The 21003-nt window shown below is 38.8% G+C and overlaps 1 protein-coding gene across 2 annotated transcripts in view; it reads right to left on the reverse strand.

The window, feature by feature from the left end:
• The window catches only part of VTI1A (vesicle transport through interaction with t-SNAREs 1A), an 854126-nt gene that overhangs the window by 818640 nt on the left and 14483 nt on the right, over positions 1 to 21003 (reverse strand). For both annotated transcript variants that reach the window (XM_053692739.1, XM_053692740.1), the window contains exon 3: positions 15308 to 15418. In XM_053692739.1, the coding sequence (XP_053548714.1) occupies positions 15308 to 15418 (111 nt within the window). The remainder of the gene's footprint in view (positions 1 to 15307; positions 15419 to 21003) is intronic.

A 21003-nucleotide genomic window follows, 5' to 3' on the forward strand; every position in this document is an offset into this window, starting at 1 on the left:
AAGGTGCAATATTCTAGGCTCAAAGTGTCCCTCTCTAATCAGCTAATTAAGCCATAACACCTGCAAAGGGTTCCTGAGCCTTTAGATGGTCTCTCAGTCTGGTTCAGGGAGAATCACAATCATGGGAAAGACTGCTGACCTGACAGTTGTGCAGAAAACCATCATTGACGCCCTCCATAAGGAGGGAAAGCCTCAAAAGGGAATTGCAAAAGAAGTTGGATGTTCCCAAAGTGCTGTATCAAAGCACATTAATAGAATCTTATGTGGAAGGGAAAAGTGTGAAAGAAAAAGGTGCACAAGCAGCAGGGATGACTGCAGCCTGGAGAGGATGGTCAGGAAAAGGCCATTCAAAAGTGTTGGGGACTTTCACAAGGAGTGGACTGAGGCTGGAGTCAGTGCATCAAGAGCCACCACACACAGATGAATCCTTGACATGGGCTTCAAATGTCGTATTCCTCTTGACAAGCTACTCCTGAACAGCAAATAACGTCAGAAGCGTCTTACCTGGGCTAAAGAAAAACAGACCTGGTCTGTTGCTCAGTGGTCCAAAGTCCTCTTTTTTGATGTGAGCAAATTTTGCATCTCATTTGGAAACCAAGGACCCAGAGTATGGAGGAAGAATGGAGAGGCACACACTGCAAGATGCTTGAAGTCCAGTGTGAAGTTTCCACAGTCTGTGTTGATTTGGGGAGCCATGTCATCTGCTGGTGTTGGTCCACTGTGCTTCATTAAGTCCAGGGTCAACGAAGCCGTCTACCAGGAGATTTTGGAGCACTTCATGCTTCCTTCCGCAGACGAGCTCTATGGGGATGCTGACTTCATTTTCCAGCAGGACTTGGCACCTGCCCACACTGCCAAAAGCACCAAAACCTGGTTCAATGACCGTGGGATTACTGTGCTTGATTGGCCAGCAAACTCGCCTGACCTGAACCTCATAGAGAATCGATGGGGCATTGCCAAGAGAAAGATGAGAGACATGAGACAATGCAGAAGAGCTGAAGGCCGCTATTGAAGCATCCTGGTCTTCCAAAACACCTCAGCAGTGCCACAGGCTGATAGCTTCCATGCCACGCCGCATTGAGCCGGTAATTGCTGCAAAAGGGGCCCAAACCAAGTACTGAGTACATACAGTATGCATGCTTATACTTTTCAGAGGTCTGATATTGTTCTATGTACAATCCTTGTTTTATTGATTGCACGTAATATTCTAATTTTCTGAGATTGTGGATTTGGGGTTTTCATGAGCTGTAAGCCATAATCATCACAAGTATGAAAAATCACGGCTTGGACTATCTTTCTTTGCATGTAATGAGTCTATGTCATATATTAGTTTCACCTTTTAAGTTGCATTAGTGAAATAAATGAACTTTTGCACAATATTCAAATTTTTCGAGTTTCACCTGTAGTTATTGACAAATGTAAATTTGAACCTTTCCCATCTGAAATTTTAAAACAATTCTTATCAGCCGAAAAACCTACCATGCCCTCAGAGTAATGGTTTTAACAGAATGAACATAGGGTCTAATTTTTTGCTGCACCATTTGTTCCTTAGTTTATTCATTTAAGGGGCAGCGTCTTTTTTGTTGAAACTAACGCAAAGAATACAGCAAAATTAAGATTTTGTTATTTTGTCAGAATCTGAATGCACATATCTACTGTTTGCAGGGCTTACCATATCATAAGAAATTGTGAATTTTTACTATTATAAACTGAACTTAATGTACTAAAAAAATGTTTTTACATACATACACACATATATATATATATATATATATATATATATATATATATATATATATATATATATATATATATATATATATATATATATATATCTCTCAAAATAAAGCAACCTTTTTTTAAGTCATAATGTAATTCATACCTTTCATTATCCAGCTTCTGCATATACTTATAGCCAGCACATCATGATAGAGTGTGAGCCGTTACTTGTAGATGACGTTTTGCCGCACAGGTAGCAGGTCCCATATGATGTAAACGATTTAAACACGTTTTCATAGGAACAATAAACTCATTTTTTTATATGTGCAACATTTAAACATGAAAACACATGAAGTAAATGCTTTTCCAATCGGCATTAAACAATAAGGCCACATTTACATTGCTGACGTTAATGAATTATAGTCCTCCGTTAAAGTGTTACTTTTTTCTGTTTAACACTTAACATCCCTTGGCAGCATACACGGACCCAATTTTCTCGCATTGTGCTTCCTAAATCTCACCCATATTTTACCATTTGCTTCTCCCATTGAAATTAAAGGGAAGTGTTAAACGAGAATTAGCAACAAGTTTACACTTTACAAAGTATCGTTTTACCCCTTGAGAACATTGTCTAAATCTTGCGTTTCAAACAGAAAAGTCAAGGCACAAAGAGTAGGCAAAATAGTGTGAAAGTATAGATGAAAGCAAATCCCTTTGTACAGTGTCTAAGGAAACATCATATGCATGTGTAAAATGACACTTTTCCAATCTGAATCAATCCTGAGCCATTTATATAAAGACATGATGGGTATACTGGGCATGATTGCCCACTAAATTATATTTTAAAAGTATTTTGTTTTCTCCATCAAAAAACAAGATGAACAGTGCCAGAAATCATTTCTTCATACAGAAAGTATCCGCAACTATTCTGTCTTCTTAAATTGGATTTTCACAGTTATCACACTGTAAAGTGTGAAACCGCTAAGTGACGTGACTTAAAATGTAGCCCAAAGTTTCAGAACACACTGTATTGACCACATTTTCAAAAACACACTGCAAGGACCACAATTTCCAAACCTCACTGTATAGAAAATGATTTCCTAACCTCACTGTATAGAAAATGATTTCCTAACCTCACTGTATAGAAAATGATTTCCTAACCTCACTGTATAGACCATGATTTCCTAACCTCACTGTATAGACCACTATTTCCCAACCTCACTGTATAGACCACTATTTCCCAACCTCACTTTATAGACCATGATTTCCCAACCTCACTTTATAGACCATGATTTCCCAACCTCACTTTATAGACCATGATTTCCCAACCTCACTTTATAGACCATGATTTCCTAACCTCACTGTATAGACCACGATTTCATAACCTAACTGTATAGAAAATTATTTCATAACCTCACTGTATAGACCATGATTTCCTAACCTTACTGTATAGACCATGATTTCCCAACCTCACTGTATAGAAAATGATTTCCTAACCTCACTGTATAGAAAATGATTTCCTAACCTCACTGTATAGAAAATGATTTCCTAACCTCACTGTATAGACCATGATTTCCTAACCTCACTGTATAGACCATGATTTCCTAACCTCACTGTATAGACCACTATTTCCCAACCTCACTGTATAGACCACTATTTCCCAACCTCACTTTATAGACCATGATTTCCCAACCTCACTTTATAGACCATGATTTCCTAACCTCACTGTATAGACCACGATTTCATAACCTAACTGTATAGAAAATTATTTCATAACCTCACTGTATAGACCATGATTTCCTAACCTTACTGTATAGACCATGATTTCCCAACCTCACTGTATAGAAAATGATTTCCTAACCTCACTGTATAGAAAATGATTTCCTAACCTCACTGTATAGAAAATGATTTCCTAACCTCACTGTATAGAAAATGATTTCCTAACCTCACTGTATAGACCATGATTTCCTAACCTCACTGTATAGACCATGATTTCCTAACCTCACTGTATAGACCATGATTTCCTAACCTCACTGTATAGACCATGATTTCCTAACCTTACTGTATAGACCATGATTTTCTAACCTCACTGTATAGAAAATGATTTCCTAACCTCACTGTATAGAAAATGATTTCATAACCTCACTGTAAAGACCATGATTTCATAACCTCACTGTATAGACCATGATTTCCTAACCTTACTGTATAGACCATGATTTCCTAACCTCGGTGTATAGAAAATGATTTCCTAACCTCACTGTATAGACAATGATTTCATAACCTCACTGTATAGAAAATGATTTCATAACCTCACTGTATAGAAAAAATTTTCATAACCTCACTGTACAGACCATGATTTCATAACTTCACTGTACAGACCATGATTTTCTAACCTCTATGCACAGCACATTTCCTAACCTCATTGTAATGACCATGGTATCCGAACCTCACTTTATGGCCTATGATTTCCTAACCTCACTGTATAGAAAATTATTTCATAACCTCACTGTAAAGACCATGATTTCATAACCTCACTGTATAGACCATGATTTCCTAACCTTACTGTATAGACCATGATTTCCTAACCTCACTGTATAGAAAATGATTTCCTAACCTCACTGTATAGACCATGATTTCATTACCTCACTGTATAAAAAATTATTTTCTAACCTCACTGTACAGACCATGATATCATAACCTCACTGTAAGTACCATGATTTTCTAACCTCTATGCACAGCACATTTCCTAACCTCATTGTAATGACCATGGTTTCCTTACCTCACTTTATGGCCTATGATTTCATAACCTTACTGTATAGGCCATGACTTCCTAACCTTACTCATACTGTACACAACTATAAGAAGATCACAACAACATGATTGACATGAGAACCCCCATTCCTTAAAGTCTGTTTCATTGTTGTAATAATAAAAAAAAAATAAGCAGTGGGTTATGCTTAAAAAGGATTTTCCCTTTTATCTCTCTTTTTTAACGTTATTTGTGCAGGGTCCCTTATCTAGCTGTGGCAGTGGCTACACTGAGAATTTCTAAGTGCTTATTTAGCAACAAAACAAGCTGTTTGCTGTTTTTTAATGCAATCTGATTACTTTAATTTAACATATATGTTTTTACTCAACAGAGGGCCCCTTCCCAAAAGTAACTCAGTAGTAAGGAATAGCAATAATATAAATAGATAGATATGCAACCTGCACAAATAAAAGGCTCCCCTACACTACACATTCTGCACACACACACACTATGTATAGACTGGCTGTTATGGGAACCCCCTGCACGTTGGTCCTGGTACCACAGCACCATGGTAGTTCCTACACTGCCTTTAAGATGAAAATACTGTACTTAACAATCCTGAAAATGCAAGAAAGATATAAAAAGAAAGATTGTCATAACGGTTTTGCTACACATCATTTCTAGAAGTTGAGATCAGAATTTATGGTTTCTCCCAGTTCCTATAGATCACGTTAACTTATGGGATATCATGTATAGTAAACTGATGGTAAATAAAGCCTATATTGAATATGAAATCGCTGTTGAATTATATATTGGCATCTTTACTTTATAGCAACATTGTGCCTGGAAGGTTTAAAAATGGTCTTTAGTTTATTAGACTCGCCACATCACTGCCATCCCACTTAGAAAAACGATGGGGTTTTTTTGCAAGCTGTGACATACTCACTGCTCATCCAATGTTTTGTGCGAGCCGTACTGCAAGAATCAGATTCTTCGTCGAACAATTGCAAGGTGATTACTGTCCCCTTAAAGGGACAGTCTACTCCAGAATTTGAATTGTTTAAAAAGATAGATAATCCCTTTATTACCCATTCCCCAGTTTTGCATAACCAACACAGTTATATTAATATACTTTTTACTTCTGTGATTACTTTGTATCTAAGCCTCTGCAGACTGTCACCTTATCTCAGCACTAATTGGCTAAAATGCAAGTCTGTAAATAGCACTGATGTATTAACTCTACGGGAGTGAGCACAATGTTATCTATATGACACACAAACTAGCAGTGTCTTGCTGTGAAAAGGTATAACAATGCACTGAGATAAGAGGCAGTCTGCAGTGGCTTAGAAACAGACAAAAGGTTATAAAGTCTATTAAAATAACAATGCTTGTTGTGCAAATCTGAGGAATGGGTAGTACAGGCATATTTACAAATTTGGAGTAGACTGTGCCTTTACTTCTATTATCAAATTTTCTTGGTTCTCTTGTTCTCTTATGATGAAAAGCAGGGACGTAACCTCCGGAGAGTGCTCATGTCTGGCGCACTATAGGGCAGCACTAGGTGAAAGCGCTATTTCCTTGCATGTAGTGTTCCAGGCTCCTAGCTATCTCTTCAACAAAGAATAACATGGGAATAAAGTACATTTGATAATAGTAGTGAATTGGAAACTTTTTTTTTAATTGTATGTTCTGTCTAAATTGCAAAATATTATTTTTGTGTTTTATATATCTGTATGTCTGGCCAGATTATAAGACAAGACTAAAAAGGGACAGTAAACTCCAACATTTTCTTTTATGATTCAGATAGAAAATACAATTTTAGGGGGCGTGTCCTAACAGCGTTCTGGAAAGGACGCACATCCTAAGAGCTCTGGAAGATAATTGATAATCTGCCGGTTATCGAATACTTTTAACAGCATCTATTCAAGATTTTCCAAGAATACTATCGCCTTTCATTGAGTGGCATTGTTACAGCTTCGTTTTGCTGTGTTTATGACACTAGAGCCACGGATTGGACGTATAAGGCCTGGAGCGGCAGCTCCGTATTAGGCAAACTCCCCCCCCGGGAGACCGGGTTATTCTGCCATCACTGGACCGTCTCACTCCTGTAGAGCAAGCAATAATTTACTTTACCTAGTGGAGCCTAACTTCTATCTAGTCAGAAAGCATGGCGATTGTACTAACATTGCAGCGATGGGACGCCATTTTCCTCAGAATGGAGGAACTCTTTCAATCCCTAATGGATAAGATGCTACCGGATCATATACTAAATAGCATCGCAAATGGCACTACGGAATTCACAGAGCAAATCAACATTATGGAGCCACAAAAATTTACTGACAGTGAAACTATTCGGATACAGCAGGGAAAGTTTCATGGCGACAATTCGCAAAGGGCACAGGATACTTTGGCGCCTCTTTCTGTTACTAAAGACTGCTGGATCATATCACCTAATCATATGGGACACTTATCTACTGAAGAAGCCACCGAGAATTTTATTCCTACATCACTGCTTCAACTCCCCCAGAAGGTGAGAAATAGCACATTTGTTCCGCTGATCAATCTGCCTGTCACATCAGTCTTTGATAATGCTTCCAAGGTGTGCCCTCCGATCACTCGGCTTAAACCTATAGAAGATCTCATAATAGCAACCATACAGCCTGCTAGCCCCCCATCCGCTATACGGCACGTAAAGGATAAACCCGGACTTTTACAATATCAACCGCAGCAACCTAGTTCCAGATCGAACATGGAACTCAGTACTAACAATGAGACAACAGCAACCCAGCATTACAAAAAAAGAATGTGGAGTATCACTCGCATTCCAGCTGGGACTTTTGACACCCGCATACTGAACCTCCACACAGATAGGTTTGATCCCGCTATGGGGGTGGAATAATGTGACATGTAACCGCATGCTGTATCCCAAGTTGATGTGTATAATAAAATGTATATTAAGGTGCAGCATTACCTACTAATATGGCTGTATTTATGTTTAATGAAGCAAGGTTGTATGTCTTAGTAAACCGTTTAAGAAACTGTTTGAGTTACCTACAAAGTGGGCTTTGGTTTTATCATGCAGACGTTCTCTAAAACTCCTAAAAACTATTGTCAACTGTTTTCTGGCACATAGTCAATAATAATGCATGTATAGCAAATCCTGTTTTTTTTTTTCAGCATCCTAAACCATATTTCACTGTTTTTAGCGGGGGTTTGTGGGGGGCCCCTTGGGAGAGCACTTCATACTTCTAAAATGGGGCTTCCTAGCTCCACATTACAGTAGCTCCTTAGCGTGGGGCATGATGGCGTCATCCTGGTGGCCAGCGGCCGGGGCCACGGAGGAAACGATCATAGTAATAATAATTTTTTATTTTTTTTTTAAAACGCTCCATATGTTAAACCAGGGACTAGGCTGTATGCACTATATAACTGGCATCTATTCATACTGATGAACTCCCTCAATGTAGCATAATATTACAATAAGATAACTAAAGAATAACTGTTTGAATTCAGTTAAGAAGTTGGTGCCGGGACATCCCCTATTACCTTTTACATTTTGCGACCCGCTTTCATATAATCCTCTTTCTGCACTTAATACATGTGTTGGGGACCAGAAGATCTAGTAGGGGTCACTACTCCCATATAACTTGTATAATTAATTTCTTCTTACAGCCTTTTGATACATAGGGGAGCCATGATGAGATTAACAGTCCTGATGTGGGGGGTTGGGTTGTATTAACATGCTCTCAATGTTATTTCTGTAGGTTTTTTTTTTTTTTTTCTCTTTCTATTGCATCACCAAGTGTTGTATGTTTTTGTGAGGTAGCCCAGTGATGGCACATGCATCTTTATTATATAACAGCTTATGGTATTTTTATTCCTATTTTTTCTTAGATGCAATTTTTCTTTTCATGTTTGCTTTTCATGCTACTAAATTTAAACCCCTGGACTCTAAATACATAACTTCAGCTGGTCCAAGAGTGACCTATTTCATTGTAATTGGGGGACTGAAAAAGAGGACTTTATTATTTCTTGCATTTTCCAGACCAGATATGAAGTGAATATTTGGTACATTGCAATAACCCTGTATTGTATAAATTTATTTTTGTCCTAAATAAAAATAAAATTAAAAAAAAAAAAAAAAAAAAAAAAGAAAATACAATTTTAAAAAAAACTTTCCAATTTAAAGGACCAGTCAACACTGTAGATTTGCATAATCAGCAAATGCAAGATAACAAGACAATGCAAGAGCACTTAGTCTGAACTTCAAATGAGTAGTAGATTTTTTTTACGACAATTTTAAAATTTGTCTTTTTCCACTCCCCCTGTACCATGTGACAGCCATCAGCCAATCACAAATGCATACATGTGCCATGTGACAGCCATCAGCCAATCACAAATGCATACATGTACCATGTGACAGCAATCAGTCATTCACAAATGCATACACACTTATTCTTGCACATGCTCAGTAGGAGCTGGTGACTCAAAATGTTTAAATATAAAAAGACTGTGCACATTTTTTTAATGGAAGTAAATTGGAAAGTTGTTTAAAATTACATGCTGTATCTGAATAATGAAAGTTTAATTTTGATTGAGTGTCCCTTTAATTCTATTATCAAATTGTCTTCATTCTCTTGTTATCCATTGCTGAAGGGACAGCATTGCTCTACTGACAGGAAGCTGAAAAGATCTATTTAGCCAATCACAAGAGACAAATGTGTGCAGGCACCAATAAGCAGCAGCTCTCACTAGTGTAGGATATGTGCGTATTCATATTTTAACAAGGGATACTAAGAGAACGAAGCACATTTGAAAATAGAAGTCAATTTAAAAGTGTCTGAAAATGACATGCTCTATCTGAATCATGCTGGTTTAATTTTGACTTTCCTATCCCTTTAAGATAGTGGTTTGTGGATCTTCAATTTTATGCAAATATCCTTGTTTTCTTGTATTTTATGACATAGAAACAATGTTTTTATATATTATTTGTTTTAATAAATATATCAGGGTTTTTTAAGTGTTGTATATGGTTTCTTTTGCTAATTACTTTAAATGGTTTAATGTCTCATATTACCTAATACACCAGTATCAGTTGTGCACTTAACTACTAGTGCTCACTACTAGAAGTACCTTTAAATTAATGATGAGCATTAGCAGTAAGTGCCAATCAGCCAATGAGCAGTAACAGGTTATTAGCACGCATTGCCCATCAACCAATGACATCATTAGAAACTGCACAACTTATGTAAATGTCTTCAATTTAAATAAAACAATCTTCCCTATCATATGTTCTTTCATATGGATACACTTACCCTTTAAGGTGTCTCTTCTGTTCACTAGCACTGTCTCTATATTTCTTCCGTTGCTGGAGTCAGAGACTGCATGGAAACATGTTTCATTTGGGAACACGTGCTCTTATAGAATCCTTACATTCAAAACAAAAAAGGGGCTGCTTTCAATGCCCTGGATCTCTTAAAAAACTTGCTCTCACATCTTTGCTGCCTTGCAGAGACCCAGCTTGTGATAGGGCATCTGCTCTACTGATATCTGGAATGACTATTTAAAAGGGGCAGTCTACTACAGAATATAAAATTTTTTTTTCAAAAAGATAGATAATCCCTTTATTATCCATTCCCCAGTTTTGCATAACCAACACTGTTATATTAATATACTTTTTACCTCTGTGATTATCTTGTATCTAAGCCTCTGCAGACTGCCCCCTTATCTCAGATTTTTTTTAACAGACTTGCATTTTAGCCAATCAGTGCTGACTCATAAATAAACTCCACGGGAGAGAGCACAATGTTATCTATATGGCACACGTGAACTAGCAATGTCTAACTGTGAAAAAAACATAAAAATGCACTGATATAAGTGCCTTCAGGGCCTTTTCAAATAAAGATACCAAACGAACGAAGAAAATTTGATAATAGGAGTAAATTAGAAAGTTTCTTAAAATTGCTGCTCTATCTGAATCACGTAAGAAAAAAAAAAGTGTTTCATATCCCTTTAACCCTTTCGTAACAGGGTTAAAGTGCCTAAATCGGAACAACTGTTCTGATGTAGACAAATTGAAACTACGCGATCGTGCATACGATCGCGAGATTTCAATTATTGGATCGCATCTGGGGGGCGTCCCTACAATCCTAGCAACGCCCTCCAGACCGCGATTAAATCCTTGAAGCACAGAAGGCTTCAGGACAGCCGTTAGTTATTACGTTCTATTCCGTCATAACGGCTTTAAAAGGTTAAAGTGTTTTAAATGTTATTGTTTTTAATGCGTTACCCCTTGGTGCCGGGCTCACCACTATATAACTATAGACACCACATAAACTAGTCAATGCCCCACCTGTTTCTAATGTATATGATATTATTTTCACTCACATCAATCACTCACTGGCACCAACTACAGCAGTAAAATAAGAATTCACCTGTATGGGCATCAGCTAGTGCTAACCACAAACTAGATATAAAATCACATGGTTAACTCTTTCTCTCTGAAAAAATAACCTCCAGTCTACTGCTATAGAGTTTTCTTAAATAAAAAGAGAGAAGCGCTTAACCTGGGAACAAACAATAGCATAATAGCTTGTTCTATGGCTAGTTACCCCCCCAAGAAGCAGCCTCTGTTTGCTAAACATGTGCCTTTCACAGAGAAGAACTTTCCTGTAGCATATCAGTCTGATCCTGATTTCACAGTACAGTCCAGCCCCGAAATACCAGGCAATCCCTCTATGATGTGGGAATCCAGACATGGACCCGTTGCTCAGTGTGCCTAGAGGGATATGGCTGCACCTCACTGACGAGGCACACAATAGGCCAAAACGTACATCTAGGGTTTTGCTGTTTCTCTCATTCAGAGATTGCCTGATATTTCAGTGCTGTACTGTGAAGTCAGGATCAGACTGATATGCTACAGGAAAGTTCCTCTCTGTGAAAGGCACATGTTGAGCAAAAAGAGGCTGCTTCTTGGGTGGTAACTAGCCATAGAACAAACTATTATGCTATTGTTCGTTCCCAGGTTGAGGTCTTCGCTCTTTTTATTTATGCAAATTATGACTCTGACGGAAGTCTCCCTAAGTGTGATGCGGGAAGCCAGACGTGGACCCGTTGCTCAGTGTGCCTAGAGGGATATAGCTGCACCTCACTGACGAGGCCCACAATAGGCCGAAACATACGTCTGGAGGTTTGCCGTTTCTCTCATTTAGAAAGGAATAGCCTGGTATTTCGGGGCTGGACTGCACTGTTAAGTCAGGATCAGACTGATATGCTACAGGAAAGTTCTGCTCTGTGAAAGGCACATGTTGAGCAAAAAGAGGCTGCTTCTTGTGGGGTAACTAGCCATAGAACAAGCTATTATGCTATTGTTCGTTCCCAGGTTAAGCGCTTCTCTCTTTATATTTATGCTATATAGTTTTATTTGCTCTCCAGGCTACAGGAGTCTTTAACACTATTTTACATACAAACTGCTTACAGCATTTAAGAGTTAAATAAACACACAAGTAACTGATTTATGGCAGGCACAACTAGAAATAACATCTTCATACAAGCATTTAGTCTAATAGGTGAAACACAACCAGCTGACCACATGGTGGCAGTATAATAAATAAATGCTGAAGAGTCAAACAAGAGATAAGAGCATTTTCATGTTTGTGCTTTTATGTTCCTTTAATGGTGCTCATGGTATTATCTGTTTGAGCATTTTATTATTACACTATTGCTTGCCAGCAAATATGTGTTTAACCCCTGCAAAAGGTATCATTAAATCAATGTATGTTAAATTATGCAATTAATTTGTGTTGATACAAAATGCTCACTGTACATATTAGCCAATGAGTAAGAAGTACCTATGACCCAATGAGCATGAGTAAGAAGTACCTATGAGCATGAGTAAGAAGTACCTATGAGCAGGAGTAAGAAGTACCTATGAGCAGGAGTAAGAAGTACCTATGAGCAGGAGTAAGAAGTACCTATGAGCAGGAGTAAGAAGTAACTATGAGCAGGAGTAAGAAGTAACATACGAAACATACGTTCAAGTACATTAAAGGGTTTAGTAAAACTGAGGCTGTGGGTATTTTACATAAAATGGAAAATTCAAGGACAAGAGGTCATGATCTCAAGCTAAAGGGTAGTAGATTCAGGAGTAATTTGACGAAGCACTTCTTTACAGAAAGAGTGATTGATTTATGGAATAAACTTCCTCAAGAGGTAGTAGCAACAAACACTGTGGGGGACTTTAAAAATGCATGGGACAAGCATAGGGCTATCCTACGAACTAGATAAGTTTATACTGTTAGGTAAGGTCGGGCAGACTTGCTGGGCCTATGGCTCTTATCTGCCATCAATATCTATGTTTCTATGTAACTATGAGCCAATGAGTAAAAAGTACCTATGAGCCAATGGGCAGGAGTAAGAAGTACCTATGAGCCAATGGGCAGGAGTAAGAAGTACCTATGAGCCAATGAGCAGGAGTAAGAAGTAACTATGAGTTAATGAGCAGAACTTGGAGTAAGAAGTAACTATGAGCAGGAGTAAGAAGTAACTATGACCCAATGAGCAGGAGAAAGAAGTAACTATGAGCCAATGAGTAAAAAGTACCTATGAGCCAATGGGCAGGAGTAAGAAGTACCTATGAGCCAATGAGCAGGAGTAAGAAGTAACTATGAGCCAATGAGCATGAGTAAGAAGTAACTATGACCCGGAGTAAGAAGTAACTATGACCCAATGAGCAGGAGAAAGAAGTAACTATGAGCCAATGAGTAAAAAGTACCTATGAGCCAATGGGCAGGAGTAAGAAGTACCTATGAGCCAATGAGCAGGAGTAAGAAGTAACTATGAGCCAATGAGCATGAGTAAGAAGTAACTATGAGCAGCAGTAAGAAGTAACTATGAGCCAATGAGCAGGAGTAAGAAGTAACTATGAGCATGAGTAAGAAGTAACTATGAGCCAATGAGCAGGAGTAAGAAGTAACTATGAGCATGAGTAAGAAGTAACTATGAGCCAATGAGCAGGAGTAAGAAGTAACTATGAGCATGAGTAAGAAGTAACTATGAGCCAATGAGCATGAGTAAGAAGTAACTATGAGCAGCAGTAAGAAGTAACTATGAGCCAATGAGCAGTAGTAAAAAGTACTAAATGTCATTTTAAAAGCTGCAAAGGAGTTAATCACACGTACCAGCCAGTCCAAAAAGATGCATTGTGGTACAAAAGTGCAAGTTTAGCCCATGCAAAAAGGTTAAACACATAGTTGAACATGATGCTGGAGCCCTAGACCACAAGGGATGCAGGATAAGTAGGAGGGGGTGGCAATGAGCTCCAACTAATAGCAACTCGTCATGCAAGCTAAATAAGTTGTGAGGATGATGGTCACATGTTAATCAGATGCTTTGTGTGTTCATCTATGTGTTTACCTCTTTACATGGATTAAACTTGCACTCTTGAGACACAATCATTCAGGACCAGCTGGCAACTGTGTCTCCTAGTGTTTAAGTGAAATGAGACACTTTAAGACTGTAGTACAACATGTGCACACAGCAGACTTTACAAGTTTAACCCTGCTCCACATCTGTCTCGAACTGGCCTCAGCAGAGGTGATACAATTAGATACCATAAAACAATGCCAACATAATGGCAATAACAACACCTGTCTACTACAGTAACAAGTCCAGTTTGGGTCCCCTACATAAAGGCAAGTGGTGCAAGAAACAAGATATATTAAAAGTCTTACGGTTACAATGTGTTGCATGTCCATTCGAAAACACACACAGCTTCCAATGAGCACTAGTTTAGTTTAGTTATTAAATACTTGTTAGTGATTTATTCCTACACCAGAATATGCTGTCAGCAATAGAAATTTGCCATGAAATGGAGCATCCTGTGTGTTTCATATGGACAGTTCTAGAGGGGCAGTGGTAGAGGCAAATAAGCAGAACCAGGAGCAATGCTATGAGGCCGAATTATTAAATGTCTGTCGGACCTGATCCGACAGTGCTGATCAGGTCCGACAGACCTCGCTGAATGCGGAGAGCAATACGCTCTCCGTATTCAGCATTGCACCAGCAGCTGGTGCAACGCCGCCCCCTGCAGACTCGCGGCCAATGGGCTGCCAGCAGGGAGGTGTCAATCAACCCGATCGTACTTGATCGGGCTGAATTGTGGCGATGTCTGTCCGCCTGCTCAGAGCAGACGGACAGGGTTATGGAGCAGCGGTCTTGTGTTTCTGGCGAGTCCTCAGATTCGCCAGAAACACGGGCCCTCAAGCTCCGTACGGAGCTTGATAAATGGGCCTCTATATTTCTAGAGCCCTTAGGGTTGGATATCCCTGATGTAGAACACATTAAATTAATGGATGTGGCTAATGATCCGCAGAACCGGAAGTCAAACAGTTTAAAGGGACATTGTACACTAGATTTGTCATTGCATAAGTGTTTTGTAGATGATCCAGATATTGTTTTTGTAACAATGTATAGTGTTGCTTTATTTAATAACATTGTGATGATTTTCAGACTCCTTATAAAGCCCCAAATTATAGTATGAAGACGAACGTCTACAGATTCCTGCATTCTCTTGTTTGTGCAATCTGTCTTTTCATATGCATGGGAGGGGGTTGTCTGCTCTTCCTGCTTTTCCAGCCCCTTTCACTGGGTGTCCCAGCCTAACTTCATCAACAGTGCTAAACTGGGAGCTTCTAAGTAAGCTTTTAAAAGGTTTTACACTGGATTTTTATATCAGTATCTGTGCATATTCTTCTTTATAGTAGTGTCTATTACATGCAGTTATAGGAAAAATGGTGTATACTGTCCCTTTAATAAGCTGTAATAAAGGAGCGCACTCACAAAGTCTGTTTCCAGCTTGGCCATCTCTTGTTTGTAACTCCTCATCCGTGTGCTGTACATGGCTCTGCTCTGGGCTGGGATTTCTCGCACTTCTAGATCCATCTGCTCCAACTGAAAAAGAAGACAAAGTGTTTAATTAGTCAGGGGTCTGGCGGCTTCATGAGAAAGCTTAGTTTGCTTTTGTAGATAAAGAGGTCATCACCTAATCTACAATACCTCTTCGCACATATGGGGTTTTGTGACGTAATGGAGGAGTCACAGGAAAGGAATAGATTACGCAACACAACCACAAATGAGCTACGGCAAGTACCAAATCAGCAGCTACTTACAAACCGGCAATGTTATATAAAGGTAAATAAAAGTGTAAGGAAGAAAATGGTCTAATGTACTGGATCATTTATTATTGCACTTTTGCATGAATATACAACGTGTTTATCGTGATGGGAAGTCTGATTCATTTAGATGAATTGGTTCATTTCGGACGGTTTGTTTAACCCCTTAGTGACCAGACCACTTTTCAATTTTCTTACCATTAAGGACCAGGGCTATTTTTACATTTCTGCGGTGTTTGTGTTTAGCTGTAATTTTCCTCTTACTCATTTACTGTACCCACACATTATATACCGTTTGTTTGTTTTTTGCCATTAAATGGACTTTCTAAAGATACCATTATTTTCCTCAATATCTTATAATTTACTATAAAAAATTTTTTATAAAATATGATGAAAAAATTACAAAAAAACACACACTTTTTCTAATTTTGACCCCCAAAATCTGTTACACATCTACAACCACCAAGAACACCCATGCTAAATAGTTTCTAAATTTTGTCCTGAGTTTAGAAATACCCAATGTTTACATGATATTTACTTTTTTTGCAAATTTTAGGGCAATAAGTACAAGTAGCACTTTGCTATTTCCAAACCATTATTTTTTAAATTAGCGATAGTTACATTGTAACACTGATATCTGTCAGGAATCCCTGAATAACCCTTCACATGTATATATATTTTTAGTAGACATCCCAAAGTATTGATTTAGGCCCATTTTGGTATATTTCATGCCACCATTTCACAGCCAAATGCGATCAAATAAAATAAATTGTTACACTTTTTCACAAACTATAGGTTTCTCAATGAAATTATTTACAAATAACTTGTGCAATCATGGCACAAATGGTTGTAAATGCTTCTTTGGGATTCCCTTTGTTCAGAAATAGTAGACATTTATGGCTTTGGCATTATTTTTTGGTAATTAGAAGGCTGCTAAATGCCGCTGCGCACCACAATTGTATTATGCCCAGCAGTGAAGGGCATAAGGGTTAATTAGGTCATTAATTAGGTAGCTTGTAGGGTTAATTTTAGCTTTAGTGTAGAGATCAGCCTCCCACCTGACACATCCCGCCCCTGATCCCTCTCAAACAGCTCTCTTCCCTCCCCCACCCCACAATTGTCACCACCATCTTAAGTACTGGCAAAAAGTCTGCCAGTACTAAAATAAAAGGAGATTATATATATATATATATATATATATATATATATATATATTAATTATTTTTTTTCCCTTCTTCTTCAGTGTAGGATACCCCCTTAGCCCCCAACCAAACAGCTCTCTAACCCTCCCCCCTCTACCTATTTGCTGCCATCTTGGGTACTGACAGCTTTTTATGTAAAAATAAATTTTTCTGTAGTGTAGCTACCCCCCCTCAATACCCTCCCCCCTACCCCTCCCAGATCCCTTTTCCCCAATACTTAATCCCCCTCCCTCTCCCTCCTTCCCTTAGGCATTTAAATAATTAAATAGACTAAGACACACACACACCCTTGCGCGCCCCTGACGCCATCCTGGCAATACCGGAACCGGATCCACATCAAGAAGGAACTGCTCTAGCGATGGGCCGCCCACCCGCAGTCTCTGGGGCTGACTCACCTAACCAATCTGGCTCTGGTGACGTCAGTAGAAGTACGGCAGCAACTCCCATGGTCTACCCGCCCTGCCGATTGGCAAACCCCCCGCCATTAGATTCTGTTAAATCTGAGTGATATATTGCAAAGAAGAGTTAGCAGAAGCAGACAACATCTTAATTACAGTGCTGTTGTTGACTCAAGAAGTGAACTTTTTCAAATGAATCAGCTCAGTCTGGTAAATTGATTCATCCAGTTCATTGAAAATAACCAGTTCAAAAAAAACGATTCGTTCACAAACTGGACATCAATACATTTGCAGGGATTTACTTGTTTCCTGTGATGTCATCAGCACACAGTGACAACACAGGGACTTTCAGCCTCAGCCAGCAGTGGGAAGAGAGACTGCAATCTCCTTCCTTTGCTGCAAGTGGGTGTCCCTAGGATACGGATCAGAAGAGGGACACCCTATGGAGGGGTGCAATATGTCGTCCTTCACACTCTAAAGGGTGTTTTAAAGCTATATTTTTAAAAAACACGGAAAACAATCATGTTTCTTCCATATGAAAATATCATGTGCAATAGCACTGAAACTTTAAACACTGCAAAACAGCATATGTAGGTGCTACTATGTCATATGGATAAGTACTGTACTTTAAGACAACATATAGTGGTACTTACTGACACATAGTTCTCTCTTTTTTAACTTGTTTTTGCTACAAAACTACTTAGATTCATCATGTCATGGGCTCAGACTTGTCAGACACCACTGCCCACCCACCTCTCGTGTTCCAGAACAGGACTTCATGTAACGTACAATAAAACTGTACGTGTCGCTCATTTGTGGTGTAACTTTTACCTTGTTTTAGTGATTAAAAACAAGTGACTCCACTACTCAGTTCATTTTTGGAATCCATAAAATTCAAGGGACAGTCTACTGAAATGTTTGTATTGTTTAAAAAGATAGATAATCCCTTTATAACCCATTCCGCAGTTTTGCATAACCAACACTTATATTAATATACTTTTTACTTCTATGCATCTAAGCCTCTAGAGACTGCTCCCTGATCACAAGGCTATTTATTTATTTATTATCTATTGACTTGCATATTAGCCAATTAGTGAAGTGTCATACACAACTCCACGGGAGAGAGCACATTGTTATTTATATGGCCCACATGGATTAGCAGTCTCTTGTGAAAAGCTAATAAATAGCATGTGATAAAAGGCTGTCTGTAGTAGGCAGAAATTTAGGGGAATGGGTAGTAAAGGCATTTTCTATCTTTTTAAACAATAAAAATTCTGGTGTAGACTGTCCCTTTAACCAATGACATAACTACTGAGAACATTTCCACTACTTGGAGATAGTGTAATAACAGGATATGCACATTTTAATGCAGTTTAACCAATAATCACTTTTGTTTACTTTCCAATGAACAGTTGCACGTGTCTGCATAAGCTGAAGTATACAATACTGTACACACATGCACTGCTGTCTTCTGAGAGTTCTATTAACATTCATATCCAATCTTACTCCTGGCGCTACCAAACAATGCCCCTTTAGCTGTGTGGGCCTTCCACAGTGGTAAGAAAAGAAACACATGACAGGAAATTATGTTACAGCAACAGGTGTGCTGAGCACATCACAGCGAACAACAAAAGGTGACAGTAACTCGGTCACTCAGCCTCAAGCAAACAAAGGTTCACTTGCGTAAATGTCACTCATAAGCATGATTAACTCCTTCCCTGCTGAAATAAAAGGGTCTGTCACACTGCAAAGATTTAAGAGCAAATCTCTGTTTAAGCAGAAATGGAATTATTATGCAATTATCAGAATATACAGTTAGTATTTTATTTTTAATTTAAAAAGAGTTCCTGTAAAAATTAATCATTTCAGTCACTATGCAAAGCAAGCTTAGGAAAATCCTGTAAGTCTAATAAATGACAGGTTACAGAGTCAGCCTATTGCAGTTTATAGCAAAGTCACTTCAACTTATTCTATGGAAAATACAGCAGTACCTAATGATCACTGGCTGAAAGGTATACAGTTCCTACTAGTAATCAGTGGCTAATAGGTATACTTCCTACTAGTGATCACTGGCTGACAGGTATACTTCCTACTAGTAATCACTGGCTAATAGGTATACTTCCTACTAATGATCACTGACTAATAGGTATACTTCCTACTAGTAATCACTGGCTAATAGGTATACTTCCTACTAATGATCACTGACTAATAGGTATACTTCCTACTAGTAATCACTGGCTAAGAGGTATACTTCCTACTAGTGATCACTGGCTGACAGGTATACTTCCTACTAATGATCACTGGCTAATAGGTATACTTCCTACTAATGATCACTGGCTGGCAGGTATACTTCCTACTAATGATCATGGGCTAATAGGTATACTTCCTACTAATGATCACTGGCTGGCAGGTATACTTCCTACTAATGATCACTGGCTGGCAGGTATACTTCCTACTAATGATCACTGGCTGGCAGGTATACTTCATACTAATGATCACTGGCTGGCAGGTATACTTCATACTAATGATCACTGGCTGGCAGGTATATTCCCGACTAATGATCATTGGCTGACAGGTAAACTTCCTACTAATTATCATTGGCTGGCAGTTACACTTCCTACTAATGAGCATTGGTTGGCAGGTTTACTTCCGACTAATGATCATTGGCTGACAGGTATACTTCCTACTAATGATCATTGGCTGACAGGTATACTTCCTACTAATGATCACTGGCTGACAGGTATACTCCCGACTAATGATCATGGGCTGACAGGTATACTTCCTACTAATGATCACTGGCTGACAGGTATACTCCCGACTAATGATCATTGGCTAACAGGTATACTTCCTACTAATGATCATTGGCTGACAGGTATACTTCCTACTAATGATCACTGGCTGACAGGTATACTCCCTACTAATGATCACTGGCTGACAGGTATACTCCCGACTAATGATCATGGGCTGCCAGGTATACTTCCTACTAATGATCACTGGCTGACAGGTATACTCCCGACTAATGATCATGGGCTGACAGGTATACTTCCTACTAATGATCACTGGCTGACAGGTATACTCCCGACTAATGATCACTGGCTAACAGGTATACTCCCGACTAATGATCATGGGCTGACAGGTATACTTCCTACTAATGATCACTGGCTGACAGGTATTCTCCCGACTAATGATCACTGGCTAACAGGTATACTTCCTACTAATGATCACTGGCTGACAAGTATACTCCCGACTAATGATCATGGGCTGACAGGTATACTTCCTACTAATGATCACTGGCTGACAAGTATACTTCCTACTAATGATCATGGGCTGACAGGTATACTTCCTACTAATGATCATTGGCTGACAGGTATACTTCCTACTAATGATCATTGGCTGACAGGTATACTTCCTACTAATGATCATTGGCTGACAGGTATTTCCTACTAATGATCATTGGCTGACAGGTATACTTCCTACTAATGATCATTGGCTAACAGGTATACTCCCGACTAATGATCATGGGCTGACAGGTATACTTCCTACTAATGATCACTGGCTGACAGGTATACTTCCTACTAATGATCATGGGCTGACAGGTATACTTCCTACTAATGATCATTGGCTGACAGGTATACTTCCTACTAATGATCATTGGCTGACAGGTATACTTCCTACTAATGATCATTGGCTGACAGGTATACTTCCTACTAATGATCATTGGCTGACAGGTATACTTCCTACTAATGATCATTGGCTGACAGGTA

This window comes from Bombina bombina, chromosome 9, assembly GCF_027579735.1.
Source record: "Bombina bombina isolate aBomBom1 chromosome 9, aBomBom1.pri, whole genome shotgun sequence".
NCBI classification, from domain to species: Eukaryota; Metazoa; Chordata; class Amphibia; order Anura; family Bombinatoridae; genus Bombina; species Bombina bombina.